The sequence below is a fragment of the Cebus imitator genome, unplaced genomic scaffold (assembly GCF_001604975.1).
Source record: "Cebus imitator isolate Cc_AM_T3 unplaced genomic scaffold, Cebus_imitator-1.0 Scaffold414, whole genome shotgun sequence".
Classification (NCBI taxonomy): Eukaryota; Metazoa; Chordata; class Mammalia; order Primates; family Cebidae; genus Cebus; species Cebus imitator.
Genome location: NW_016107729.1, coordinates 149,643 through 164,295, shown reverse-complemented (window position 1 = coordinate 164,295; position 14,653 = coordinate 149,643). Strand labels below are relative to the sequence as shown.

Below are 14,653 nucleotides of genomic sequence, written 5' to 3'. Positions count from 1 at the left end.
GTTCAAGTGATTCTCCTGTCTCACCCTCCTGAGTAGCTGGGATTACAGGTGTGTGCCCCCAGGCCCAGCTAGTTTTTGTATTTGTAGTAGAGACAGGGTTTCGCCATGTTGGTCAGGCTGGTCTCGAACTTCTGACCTCAGGTGATCTGCCCGCCTTGGCCTCCCAAAGTGCTGTTCTTATATTTACCATGCTGTTCTGTATCCATTTTTTCCTGTAAGTGGGATTACAGGCATGAGCCCCCACGTTCAACCTCAGCATTATATTTTTAAGGATGTCTTTGACAATTTGATGGGAGAATAACTGTTATCCATTTTACAGTTGTATTTCTTTGAATATTAGCTAATGACGTTAGCATTGTTACATTTTTATTAATTTATGCTTTTCCATTAAATAATATTAGCTACACACTCATAAGCAGAAGTAAAGACTACTCGTTGCAGCATTTTTGTTTTATAATAGTAAAAGGTTTGGAAACTACCTAACTGTCCATCAGCGTGGAGTGGCTAAATGAAAACTGTTTGTCTATACAATGGATAACTATGTATCCATTTTTTAAAAAGCATAAACACAAACAGGAAGCTAGAGCTCCCAAGTTGGTCAACATGTGGAGGAGCTGGGAAGGTGGTGCCTGGAGAGGGTATGGAAGTTACATGCCTCTTCCCAGGTAGCTTCCCCTACCATCTCTTCCATCTGACTGATCCTAAAATGTATCCTTTTATAATAAACTGGTAACTAGTAAGCTAAAAAACCATAAAGAACAGGAACACTGTTTGTAAAAGATTGCTAACAGGAAAAAAGGATGCAGAACACTGTGGTAAATACAAGAACAGTGGCACAGAGGGAAAGAGAAATATTTCTTCTATATTCTTTGGTACCTTAAAATTTTGATTTACACAGCTATCTTGTATATTTTAAAATACTTTAAAAAACAAAGACAGGGGCTAATAGCTTACAAGCACTTACTGTTTGCCGAGCATTGTGTCAACAATAGTGTGAACATCACCAGTAACTTCTCTACTTCCCAAGTTTTGACTTTAAGCATCCACTCTGATCACCACCTCCGATTCTCCAACTCACTCCAGTTTCCCAAACCCTGCCATTCTTTAGGCTCATCAGAGCCTCCTGTCTTTGGGGCCCTGTCATCAGTCCCCTCCTGCTCTCCCTTTTTTTCCAGCAGCAGAGTTCCATGTCCATGATAATAATGGCTTCCTTACCAACCTCCCCATTCCCTTGCCCGTCTCTCTACATGACACTGCCTGGCAAAATTCCACCCTGGCTATACCCAGCTCTTTCCCATACTCTTGACTGTTTTTACAACCCACCTGCATTTAAACAGAACGCTGCTGTCTGGCCTGCAGTTACTATTGAGGAGATGCTCCTATCTAAGGCAGCCCTTCTTCTCTCTTCTGTCCTCTCCTCCATTTATCCTTTTCCGCGACTCTCTACTGGACCATCTGGTAGCGAACAAATGCATCCTACAAATGGGCATAGAAATAGGCCAGGCGTGTTGGCTCACACCTGTAATCTCAGCACTTGCACTTTGAGAGGCCCAGGAGGGCGAGGTCAGGAGTTCGAGACCAGCCTAGCCAACATGGTAAAACCTTCCCTCTACTAAAAACACAAAAATTAGCTGGGTATCGTAGTGTGCACCTGTAATCCCAGCTACTGGGGAGGCTAAGGTGGGAGAATTGCTTGAGCTCAGGAGGTGGAGGTTGCAGTGAGCTGAGATCGTGCCACTGCACTCCAACATGGGAGACAGAGTGAGACTCTGTCTCTAAAAAAAAAAGGGTGAGGTTACAACTTCTCCCTTTCCTCACCCCACATTGCTTTTCCACCCTACCTATTTCCTGCTTCCTTTCAGAGCAAACCAAAAGGAACTGTAATACTGTAGTTAATCCTCAACTCCCAGTAACAGGTTGACTCATTCCAGCCTTGTTTACAGCCCTACCATTCCACAAAGCAGGGCTTGGTAAGGTCAAACGCCATATTGCCAAATTCTCTAGTCACTGGTCTGTCCTCTTCTCCTCAATTTTTCAGCAGAATCCATTTACTCTCTCCTGAATCACGAACCTCTTTGGGTCGTCAAGATCCTCTCCTCGCACTTCTGATTTTCCTCTTGTTCCCTGGTCATGTCTTCTCAGTTTCATCTCTAAATGTTGTAGCATCTCAGGCCTTAGTCCTAGGCCCTCATACCTTGTATATCTACAGTCTCTCCCCAGGTAACCTTATCTATCATCTGTTTGCTGATGCCTCCCAAATTTGTATTTCCAAATGTGACATTATTCCTTATCTCCAGATTGTTTAACAGCTAGCTGTGTTAGCATTATTACTGGGACATCTAACAGGCATCTTGAAGAATTATGACCAAGGCAGAACTCTGGATTTCCCACTCTCCCTCTCTCAACTCTTCCTTCTCCAGTATTTCTACTCTCAATAAATGGAAATCCCAAATTAGGAGTCAAAGTCCTGTCGGAAGACAGAAGCCTTGCCAGTTGCTGGAACAGAGAATTCAAAGGTAAAAAGAGGACTCTCCGATATCATGGAGGTAGCAACTGCAGGAAGCCAACTCTCACCTTTAGGGCTGAGGGAACAAAAAGAAGAGGTTGGAATTACTAACATTTAGAATTATAAAGAAAGGGCGCTGCAGAACTGAACCTCTGACCTCTGAGGAGGGTGCGCTGCTTGGCTGGTGCTGCTGTCTCCTGAAGGAGAGCATCATAGAGTTAGTTCTGCAAGTGTTGAAAAAATTGTGACTTGGATTGCATTGCTCTGAGGGGGAAAGAGCTGCTGCTGGGTGGAAGAAGCTCTGCTTGGATGACCTGCTCAGAAACGGGGAGCAAAGGTAGAGGAGTAATCTCTACTTCCTCCTCAGGCTGTGTACTCCCTTTGCATTCCAAATTGGCAGGGCCTAACAGGGAGCCAGCCAGCAAATTAGAAAAATGGTTAGCAGAGTCCCAGCCTCAGCATCAGTGGGGTATAGATGGGGAGTTTGGAGCTGGTGACAATAGATAACCTCATAATTGTCACAGTCATCTGCCTGGCTGAACAAGTCAAAAGTCTAGGAGTGATTGTTGTTTCTTCTTGTTACTTCTCATAGTCAATCTATCACCACATCCTGAAAGTTCTGCCTCCAGCATACATTCTAAATCTGCCCACTTCACCCCATCCCCACTGTTGATCCCCAGCTCAACGCACCATCACTAATGGGGGATTATGCAATGGTCTCCTGCCTGGTATTCTTGACTCCTTGTTTCCCAAAATGCATCTTCACAGTAACCTGGATGGTCTTTTAAAACACATCAACTGTCTTTCTTTCTTTCTTTTTTTAAAGTGAGATAGTACGATATTGTTCTTTCTGTGTCTGCCTTATTTCATTTAGCATAATGTCCTCCAGGTTCATCCATGTAGTCGCAAATTGTGGTATCTCCTTTTTAAAAACTGAATAATATCCCATTATATATGTATATACACCACAAATTCTTTTACCCATTCATCTGTCATTGAACACAGATTATTTCCATATCTTGGCTATTGTGAATAATGCTGCAATAATCATGGGAGTGCAGATATCTCTACATAGTGCAGATTTCAGTTCCTTTGGATATATGCCCAACAGAGGAATTGCTGGATCACCTGCTAGTTCTAGTTTTAGTTTTTTGAAGAAACCACACACTGTTTTTCATAATGGCATTCAAAATGGGCATTTACATTTCCCACCAAGAGTGTACAAGGGTTCCCTTTTCTCCACACCTTCACTGACACTTGTTATCTCTTGGGTTTTTTGGTTTTTTGAGACAGTCTCGCTCTGTCACCCAGGCTGGAGTGCAGCGGTGCAATCTTAGCTCACTGCAACCTCTGCTTCCCAGGTTCAATTGATTCTCCTGCCTCACCCTCCCACGCGCCTGGGACTACAGGCACATGCCACCATACCTGGCTAATTTTGTACTTTTAGTGGAGACAGGGTTTTGTCATGTTGTCAAGGCTGGTTTCAAACTACTGGACTCAAGCGAGCTACCCACCTTGGCTTCCCAAAGTGCTGGGATTACAAGCATGAGCCAATGCACCTGACCTCTCCTGGCTTTTTGATAATAGCCATCTTAACAGGTATTAGGTGATTCTCATTATGATTTTGATATGCATTCCCTGATTATCTCACTTATATGCAGAATCTTTTTTTTTTTTAAAGTAGAATAAATAGAAACAGAGTAAAACTGTTTTTACTAAGGGAAAGGAGGAGGAGGAAATGAAGAGAAGTAGGTCAAAGGTTATAACTTTGCAGTTAGGTAGGGTGAATCTAGAGATCTAATGTACAGTATGATGATTATCATTAATAATATTGCATTGTATACTGAAAATTTGCTAAGAGTTTAGATTTTATGTGCCCTTAACACACACAAACACAGAAGTAATTATGGAAGTTGATGGATATAAAAATTTGACTGTAATAATCATTTCACTATGTGTATCAAGACATCATGTTATATACCTCAAGTACGTATCCTAAAAATAAACAAGAACATAAACACTCTAAAGGCTTCCTCTTGCACATAAAAGAAACTCATACTCCTCATGATGGTATGGATGCCCTCTCTGACTTCATCTTATACCACTCTAGCCATACCAGCCTTCTTCCTGTTTTCTGAGCATGCCAAGTCACATCCAGCCTCAGGCCATCATCCTCCTCTTCCCCCTGCCTAGACCCCTCTCCCCCTACCCCATCTTCTTTACAGAGCTGGCTCCTTCTCATCATTCATATCTCAGCTCAGGTGTCACCTTCTCAAACAGATCATCTCAGACTACGCCTTCTAAAGCAATGCCTTTCAAAACAATTACAATGATCTTGTTCATTTATTTGTTACTGTGGGCCATTTCTCCTACTAGAATAGAAGTCTGTGAGAATGGGGACAGCAATTTATTTTCCACTGTATCTTCAGCACCTGGGATAAATGCTAGCCAGAAGAAGGCATTTAATAAATGTTTGTTGAGTTAATGAATCTCACACAGTCCTCAGAACAATTTTCCCCCATTATACAGATGAGGAAATAAAGACACAAAGAAGATAAATTGCTCAATGACAGGGGGAAAAAGAAGATTTGGACCTAACACAGTCAAAGCTCTTTAATATGACATTTTAACTTTTCAGTTATAGATATAACACCTAGACTGCATGTTTCTCCGTAGGAACTATAAACAAATTTTTTCTTTTTATAACCTTAGAAAAATGTCTTTTAGCTTTTCAGAATCATCTGCTCTACTGTGGAAGCAGCCGTTTCATTGCAAACTTAAAGTCATAGAGGGAACTGACAGCCAGCTCTCTTGAATGAGCAAGGCTGATTATTCTAAGAAGATATAATTTTTCTAAATGCTGTCATCCTACAAATAGGTTTTAAAAAAGAACACCACAGGTGACATAAATCTTCCTTTCTGAAGAAGAAAACCAAGAGCTGGATTTAGATTAGCAAATGGAACACAATTGATTCATCTGAGCTTTTGGCTCAGTTATTTCTGTGGATCTCAGTTGGCTGCCCAGAGTCCAACTGATCTGCTTTCTCAGCCACGACTCTCTAGTTCACATGAAGAAGCAAGGAAAACATTCTCAGATCTTGTATCCCTTTAAAAAATTTCAAGTTATTACTCTAAGAAGGATTTCACAGAGGTAAAATTGGCATTATCTCAAATTTCCCATGAGTAAGCCAGCCATAATGAAAGGTTGCTAAGAAATACTTTATTTCCATCAAAGAACCACTTGAAGGAAGTGGAGCCAGGGGTGTTTCCCACTGCCCCAGGCTTTAAAGCCCTTCTAAGCAGGTTCATTTTAGCTCCTCAGGTATTAGCTAGAATCATACTGGAAAATCTCTGAGAGAAGAAATAGTAATATGTTCCTAAATTATAGGATTATTTTTCTTGTAAATATTTAAAGTATTTACAAGAAATAGCCGTAGGCAAATCTTCCAAGAAATGGTCTACACATGCTAACTTGCCTCTCGTTAAGCTGACAATCCTTCAGATTGCTAAGATTTCCCACCAATAGTTATCTAATTCATATAGCTCCTCACTTTCCAATGATTTCTTCCACCAGAAATTGGCTTAAGACAAAGAACTGCAAAGCTAGGTAGACTGGGTTTGTATTTTTAATTTTTAAAATTATTTTTATTTTTATTTCAATAGTTTTTCAGGTACAGGTGGTTTTGGTTATATGGATAAGTTCTTTAGTGGTGATTTATGAGATTTTGGTCACCCATCACCTGAACTGTACACTGTACCTTATATATCATCTTTTATCCCTCACACCCCTCTTAACCTTCCTCCTCGAGTCCCCAAAATTCATTATATCATTCTTACGCCTTTGCATCCTCATAGCTTAGCTCCCACTTATAAGTGAGACCATATGGTATTTGGCTTTCCATTCCTTAGTACTTCACTTAGAATAATGGCCTCCAGCTCCATCCAAGTTGCCCTTTTTATGGCTGTGTAATATTCCATGGCATATATATATATATATATGTATATATATATACACACACACACACCACATTTTCTTTATCCACTCATTGGTAGATTGGCACTTATGCTGGTTCCATATCTTTGCAATTGTGAATTGTGTTGCTATATATAAACATGCAGGTGCATGTGTCTTTTTCATATAATAACTTATGTTCCTCTGCGTAGATATGCAGTAGTGGGATTGCTGGATTGAATGGTAGTTCTACTTTTAGTTCTTTAAGGAATCTCCACACCAGTTTTCATAGTGGTTGTACTAATTTACATTCCCACCAGCAGGGTAAAAGTGTTCTCTTTTCACCACATCCATGTCAACATCTATTGTCTTTTGACTTTTTAAATTATGGCCATTCCTGCAGGAGTAACGTGGTATCTCATTGTGGTTTTAATTTGCATATCCTTGATCATTACTGATGTTGAGCATTTTAAAATATGTTTATTGACTGTTTGTGTATCTTCTTTTGAGAATTGTCTATTCATGTTCTTTGCCTGCTTTTGATGGGATTATTTGTTTGTTTTTTCTTGCTAACTTGTTTGAGTTCTTCATAGATTCTGGATATTTGTCCTTTGTTGGATGCATATCTTATGAATATTTTCTCCTGGGGTGCATTTAGTGAGACACATGAGGAAATAAATTATGTTAGAAGGAATATATAACACACTGCAAACATGCTGAAAATGTTCTGATTTCCAAGTTCTATTTAAAAGTGTCCTGGCTGTGCCTAGTAGTGGCAAGGAGATAGAGCATGACAAAACTGTCTTGTACTCTTCTTGCAGTCTTGCTTATCTTGAAGGTCAGTCACCTCTTTGGACCTAGTGCCTATTTTCTCACTACAACATGAAAAGCAAATAACTCTACTATTTCTCTCTGACCCCAATGCCAGTATTATAATAGCGTAGTTTTTTTTTTTTTTTTGTCATTGTCGTTTTTGTTTTTTTGCCTTGTTCTTATTTTTTAACATCCTAGGAAATACGACACTGCATCTTCTCACTTCATCAGATTGGCAAAGAATAAAAGCCTAGCAATATTGAGTGTTGACAAGAATGCAGAACAATGGGAGCATTCAGACAATGCTCATGGGAATATACATTGGTTAATCCCCTTGGAAATCAACTTGTCAAGGTTTAGAATAGTGAAGATTCACATAACCTAGCAATACTACTTCTGGGAATACACTCTGGATGTTTCCATAAAAACACTTATGAAAATGTTTGTTATGGCTGTGTCAGTAATTGTAAAAACTGGAAATAGGGTACATTTCCATTTAAAGTAGAATAGATAAATTGTGGTATATATGTGTTTCAGATCTTGTATTTGTGTTAGGGCAAATGTACATATTTTTCTATATTTGAAACAAACAGCAAAATGTTAAAATTTTATAAAGTTGGGCTGCGGACACACTGATGATGGTCATATTGTTCTCTATACTTCCCTGTTTTTGAAATGTTAGGGGAAAAGCACTACTGCTATGGGTAGTTTATTTCCATTTAATAAATGGGTTGAGCATCTTCTATGAGTCAGCCATTACACTAAGAGTCCTAGCAAAGAGTCTCTGTCCTCAGAAAACTTGGAATCATGGGGGACTAGTTCTGAAGCAATCCTCTCTGACCCCATGGTAATTAATTTGTACCTCTGTTATGATCTTCTGCCTTGTATTATGGTTTCAGGTTCATAACATTTTCCCCTCTGTAGCAATTCTACTCCATAGAACTTTCCACAACAATCAAAATAGTCTATATCTCTGTTGTCCAATATGGCAGCTACTAGCTACCATTTAGCCAGTAAATACTTGAAATGTGACTAATTTAACTGAGGAACTTATTTAATTCTCAATTCTAATTAATTTTATTTTCAGCAGCCTCATGTCACTAGCAGCTACCATACTGGACAGCACAGCTGTAGAGTATCTGTTCTTTGAGGGCAGGGACCATGTCTTTCTCAATTTTGTAGCCCCCTGCCTCAAGTCCTACTTCCATTCTCAGAGTACCTAGCAAGAAACTGTATCTCACAGAAGACTTTTTCTGTTTTGTTTTGAGGCAAGGTCTCATTCTGTCACCCAGGCTGGTCTGCAGTGGTATGATCCTAGCTTACCACAGCCTCAGACTCCCAGGCTCAAGCAATCCTCCTGCCTCAGCCTCCCCAGTGGCTGGGACTAGAGGCACACATCACCATGCTCAACTAATTTTTTTTTTTTTTTTTTTGGGACGGAGTTTCATCTTGTTACCCTGGCTGGAGTGCAATGGCGCGATCTCGGCTCACCGCAACCTCCGCCTCCTGGGTTCAGGCAATTCTCCTGCCTCAGCCTCCTGAGTAGCTGGGATTACAGGCACGTGCCACCATGCCCAGCTAATTTTTTGTATTTTTAGTAGAGACGGGGTTTCACCATGTTGACCAGGATGGTCTCGATCTCTTGACCTCGTGATCCACCCGCCTCGGCCTCCCAAAGTGCTGGGATTACAGGCTTGAGCCACCGTGCCCGGCAAAAAAAAAATTTGTAGAAACAGGATCTCACTTTATATCCAGGCAGTGGGTGTGAAAAAAACAAAGAAACCAGATCTCACTATATTGCCAAGGCTGTTCTCGAACTCCTGAGCTAAACCATCCTGCCGCCTCAGCCTCCCAAAGTGTTGGCATTACAGGTGTGAGCCACTGCACCTGACTCAAAGAAGACTTTTGATAAATACCTATTGAATCCTGGAATTAAAATCCTTGTTGGTGCCATTACCTACCATGTACTCCAGGGAAATTCACTTAATCCTTGCTTATTCATTTATCAAACATGTACTGCACACCAATTCTGTGCTGAGCCAAGGGAGTATAAAAATAAATAAAACATATCTGCTTTCCTTGAGGAATTCATGATCTTGTCTGACCAATAGTTGTCTTAGAACTGAAACAAGATTAATACTGAAGATTTCTAAGATATCTTCCAGCCCTAACATTCTATGAGCACATTCATTGAATCATTCATTTGTGCCTATGATCACTTTAAGAGTTTATGCAAATTGACAATACATCAATAAAATAAAGATATTTAAACTGGTCAAGAGCCTTTTGGTCTGATTCATTCATTTAACAAATATTTACAGAGCACTTGCTATGGATGCTTTGATTTCCTCCTCTTTACCCCACTACTGAGAGCAATTCTCACTCCAAGATTGTGGGGATACCTGAACTCACAACACCTCACACTAGACAGTTGAGATTGATAGTAGTTTGTTAGTCACATGAAGTCACAGCCCGGGGGAAGAAGATACCCCATGCCATGCAGGGCCACACGGGGTTGCACTCAGGGACAGAGTGAAGAGCCAAGTGCCATGGAGGCAGGATTTGCAGTATCAAGGGGGTGAGGTGCCCTAGTTCCTGTGGGAGGATGTAATTGACTTGTTTGAATAATTCCATAAGCAGGCAGAGAACCCACTACTCTGGGATAAGCAGGAACTCTGTCTGGTTCCTTCGATAAGGAGGAATGTTTGGCCAGGGGACCTTATTCATGGGAGCAGAATAGGGGAGAAGAAACTTGCAGTTAGGTCATTTGATACCCACCTGGTTTTACCATATATGTCAAAGCAACACATAAAATCAAGCCTTAATAGGCAACAGATAAAATTGAGCCTTAATTTTAGGTTTTTATGCCAGGCGCCCTCATGGGCAAGACAAGAACAAGTGGTTCCTGCCCTCATTGGTCTTACAGTTTAAGTTTTAGGGGCATATTGTTGGAATCAGTGAATTATACAATAGTTTACAACAGGAACTTTTGTTCCCACCTCTTTAACTCTGCCATGGGTCCCAGGGCAATAGCATAAAGAATGGATGATGGCTTCTTTTGGCCACTAGAGGGCATTTCCTGCTTTCTGCATAGGCCCTGGGTTCCTTGGGTTTTTGCTAAAATTGTGAGTTCAGTGCACTGGTTGATTCTTAACTCTGGTAGGCATCAGAACAGTTGGGAAAATTTTAAAACAGAGTTCCACCACCAGAGATTCTATTTGGTAGAAACAGGGTTGAGCTTGGGCCTCCGTGATTTGATGTTTCCCATGTGATTCTGATGGGTAAGCAGAGATGAACAGTGAAATCTTTTGGTAAGATAGCCTACATTTCAATTTCCAGGGATTCTCATTTTAGTGTAAGAAATACAATGAGGATTCTTCATATGTTTACCTATGCAGTTAGCCCATCATGGCATAAACAACCATCCTTTTTTGTTTGTTTGTTTTCTTTCAAAGCGTGTCTGTAAGGCCAGAACAACAATCCCTTTTGAGTTAAATTTTAAAGGAAAATTTGATCATTTTTGGGTTCAAATTTTATTTTATTGATCTTTTGAATTTTCAACTTCTTCTTAATTTTGTCTAGATTATCTGTGCTCCAAATGTAAAATCAAGAATGAGAAAGCTGTCAGAAGTAAGGAAAGATGAGACCTGTTTTGAAAAGAAAGTTTTACAGAAGCTATGTGAACAGGTTGTGTTCTTCAGGGGCCTCGCACACAATGACATCTAACACCCGTGGCCAACACCATTCATAAACACCAATGTGCAGCCAATACTCTGCCTACTGGCAATTTCCAGAGATCCAAGGAAGATGTAAAGTACTGGCTAGAAAGTGTTCTTGTGGCATAAGGTGGTGCTCCTCAGGTGGCTGTTGGGTGCACTGGTCACCTGTCAAGTGCAGGTCTCCTGGAGGACCTGAGTTCCTGCCCCAGCTCAGCCTACACCAGCTCTGTCACCCTGAGACTTATAACCAGGCCAGGTGCAGTGGCTCATGCCTGTAATCCCGCACTTTGGGAGGCTGAGGCAAACGGATCACTTGAGGTCAGGAGTTCAAGACTAGCTTGGCCAACATGGTGAAACCCTGTTTCTACTAAAAAAAATACAAAAATTAGCTGGGTGTCGTGGTATGCACTTACAGTCCCAGCTACTTGTGAGACTGAGGCAGGAAAATTACTTGAACCCGGAAGGCGAAGGTTGCAGTGAGCCAAGATCATGCCACTGCACTCCAGCCTCTTCAATAGTACTCTCCTCAAGGTTGTTGGGAGGATTAAATGAGACAGCATATGTTAAAGTCATTTATGAATATTTCTAAATGATTTATAAATTATTTCTAAAACTAGAATATCCCAGACCTCACCAGACTCAGCCTGTGAGTACCAACAAGTCACATGGACATTCATGCCGAATTATAATGATGGCCTACTTAAGAATGAAGGCTTTCAGCTGCCCTGAGTCTAAATACAAAAGCAGCTTTGCCTTTGGAAGCAAAGTAGAGGTGGGAAGGCTGACCCTCTCTCCAACTCTATGCTGTGCTTGTCCTCTAGATTCCCAAGGCTACAAGTTTGGAAACCAGGTGCTTTGGTTTGGGCTCTGGACAAGGCCCTCCAGCCAGTGTGAACCTGTGTGAGTGCAGGCGGAGCGGGGAGGGGGAGCAAAAGAGACAGGACATTATACCTTCCCCTTCTATTTTCCTCATCCACCCTCCACCATCTCTCTCCCAAGCCAGATACAAAATTCTTCTCTTCTCCTGCTCAAAAACCAAACACTCTCAAGCATCTGCTTCTGCAAGCAGTTACCTGAAGGAGTCACCATTTACAAACAGCTCTGGTTTGAATGGCATTGAGGCACAGTAGGGCACCCTGCCACAGAGGTTTACAGGGTTATCATGCCCACCTCCTGACTCGCCCCTTTCTCATTGGATCCTGAGAAACAGGAAGTAAAAGGCCACAATAATTGGAAATGGCCTGACTTCCCATCCTTTTAACACTGAGTCACCAAGTCCTTAAGTGCTCTCCTCTGTTAAAGTTTTACCACGATGACTCTTGCTGTTGTTGCTGCTTTGTTTTGACTGGTGAATGAAATGGCTCCCCCAAAACCTTAAGTGAGTTCTTGAGCAATGTATGTATGGTTGCTTGTTTTAAAATCAGCATTATTACTTGATTATAAAGTACTCCATAAAAAAAGTTGAAAGGAGGACTCTAGGCAAGAAAACCACATAGTTATTTAAGGATTATAGAGTTCTTTTCAAAGCAGTTATGCTGGATTATGAAAGATGCACTCCCTGGAAGACAATATGAACCTCTCTAGAAAAGGCAAATGTTTCTCTTCTAGGTAAGTTGACAATTTATGTCTGCCCTCCGGTGACTTTAATATCACACAAAATACTATTCTATTTATTAACTGTCAGGAATTTTTTTAAAGCTCCCAGGACTAAATTATATATGTCCCCTTCCAACTAAGATGATTGAATAATGGAATATGGTATACCTGGTTCTCGGGGGGGTAGACAACAGAGCTGCCTACCGAGCATGCTGGGACCTCACTTGGCCTGAGAACTACCCGAGAGTACATGTTTTTTCCTTTAAAACCCAGTTTAGGAGGCTCATTTATGAGCCTGTGCAAATCAGACATTCCTCAGTGTTTGCGTCTGAATTACTCATTTGTATCACTCATCCTACTACTCAGGAAACAGAACAAGAATTTACCAAATAATAACTGGAATGAAGTTACCTGTCCCAATGCCCAAGACATCCTACAAAATTCGAAGTTCTCTCCCCGGGCATGGGTGCGTCAGGGTGTGAACTTATAAATGATTCTCTCTTGAACTAAACATGTAATTAGAAATTCCATATCAGATATGCCTACTTCAGATGGTGCAACCAAAAAGAATCATAATAACATTTATATTCAAATGATAAATAATCTATTATGAATCTTGCTTCCCTTTTTGGTAATTGCCCACCATTTACAAAATACATGTCTAGGCAAATCAACCCCTCAACAGAGTATTAAAAAGTGTAGGCTTTTCTTGTTTTGTAAAGCCAAGCCATAACTGTGACAGCTAGTAATAACAGCTGCCATTTTATAGAACACTGCCTTACTACTCATAAGGCATCATCCTAGGCATTTTATACTCACGATCTCATTTCACCTCCTACTGGCCATTGAAGTAGGTACTATTATTTTGTTTGTTTTACAGATAGAGAAACCAAGGCTGAGAAAGATCAAGCAACCTGCTCAGGTCACCCAATAGTAAAGTCTGGATAGGGTACTTACATAGAGTTTTGTAAGTCACTCACTGCCCCAAAGGCACTGGCAGCCAAAGGAATAAATAGGGGCCAAAATTCAGCCTGTGTCCTATTTGCCCAGCCACATGCCAGCAGGGCTGTACCCACCAGAGGGGACACCTTCCTCTAACATGAACAAAGGCGCTGAATGGGCTAGCAGCTGCCCTGGGGTTGGAACTTGGCATCAAACGCACTGAGCTGATTCCACATCCCTTGTGCTTCACACTAGACTGACTACTTTGCCAAGTACATTTTCCTACCTCAAGGAGTCCCATAAAGGTCACACACCATTCCATTATTTTCTACTGGCTGGGCTTGGGGGCGGGCATAGGTGGGAGGATGAGTTTATCCCCAAGAGGAAGTGGATAGATGCCCAGTAACTTTGGAGTAGCCTGGTTTTCTGGTTTGACGTGAAGGGTAGTGAGTGGGAGCAGCAGCAATGCATTGTCCCAGAAACTGCCGGCAACCTGACCCCTGGGAGGTTTTCCTCGCCTGCTTTATGGAGCTCACCCAACTGTGGGAGTCAAGGTGGTGCTGATGAGTGGCTGCAAAGGCGCCGATGAGAGAAATCACTCCAGTACAATAAGCCAATGACAGAAATCCTCACGCTGACTCCACCGCTCTCTGCCATTTGACTTTTGACCGGTCACTTAGCCTCAGTGACTTCTACTTTTTCTGCTGAAATTGCGGACAATGATAACAGATGCCCCTAAAGTCTTCAAAGGGAACAGTGCTCAGAAGTAACCCTAGGAAACATTTTGAAGCAGGCAACATTTATCTTTGGTACTTATGTCACCTGTCCAGCTCTTTCCGCTTCATTTCTCCCCACCCCCACTCCCACCCAGCATTCCCCTTTTCCCTAACCTTTCTATATGGAGAGAGGAGTCAACAGATAAAACCAATTAGCAATACAGATGTTAGGGATTAAAAGTATTCACTTTCCCAAAACTATCTTTATTCCAAAGAAAAGGCAAGGAAGGCTTTGCCCAAAGATCCAATTGTGATTGGGTGAATTTCTGTGGCAGATGAGGGTTTTGGTTCTTTCTAGAGCCTATAAATTACATAAAGTAAGAAACGAAGGGTTGGGCTGTCCTGGGAC

At 41.4% G+C, this 14,653-nt stretch overlaps 1 protein-coding gene across 1 annotated transcript in view; it reads left to right on the top strand.

Moving 5' to 3' along the window:
• Nucleotides 1-11,894, top strand: part of LOC108289742 (melanoma inhibitory activity protein 2-like) — a 34,725-nt gene extending 22,831 nt beyond the window's left edge. Inside the window, 2 exon segments of the mRNA XM_037731616.1 lie at nucleotides 10,854-10,901; nucleotides 11,812-11,894. Of these exon segments, the coding sequence (XP_037587544.1) occupies nucleotides 10,854-10,901; nucleotides 11,812-11,894 (131 nt within the window).
• Nucleotides 11,895-14,653: the final 2,759 nt, after the last annotated feature.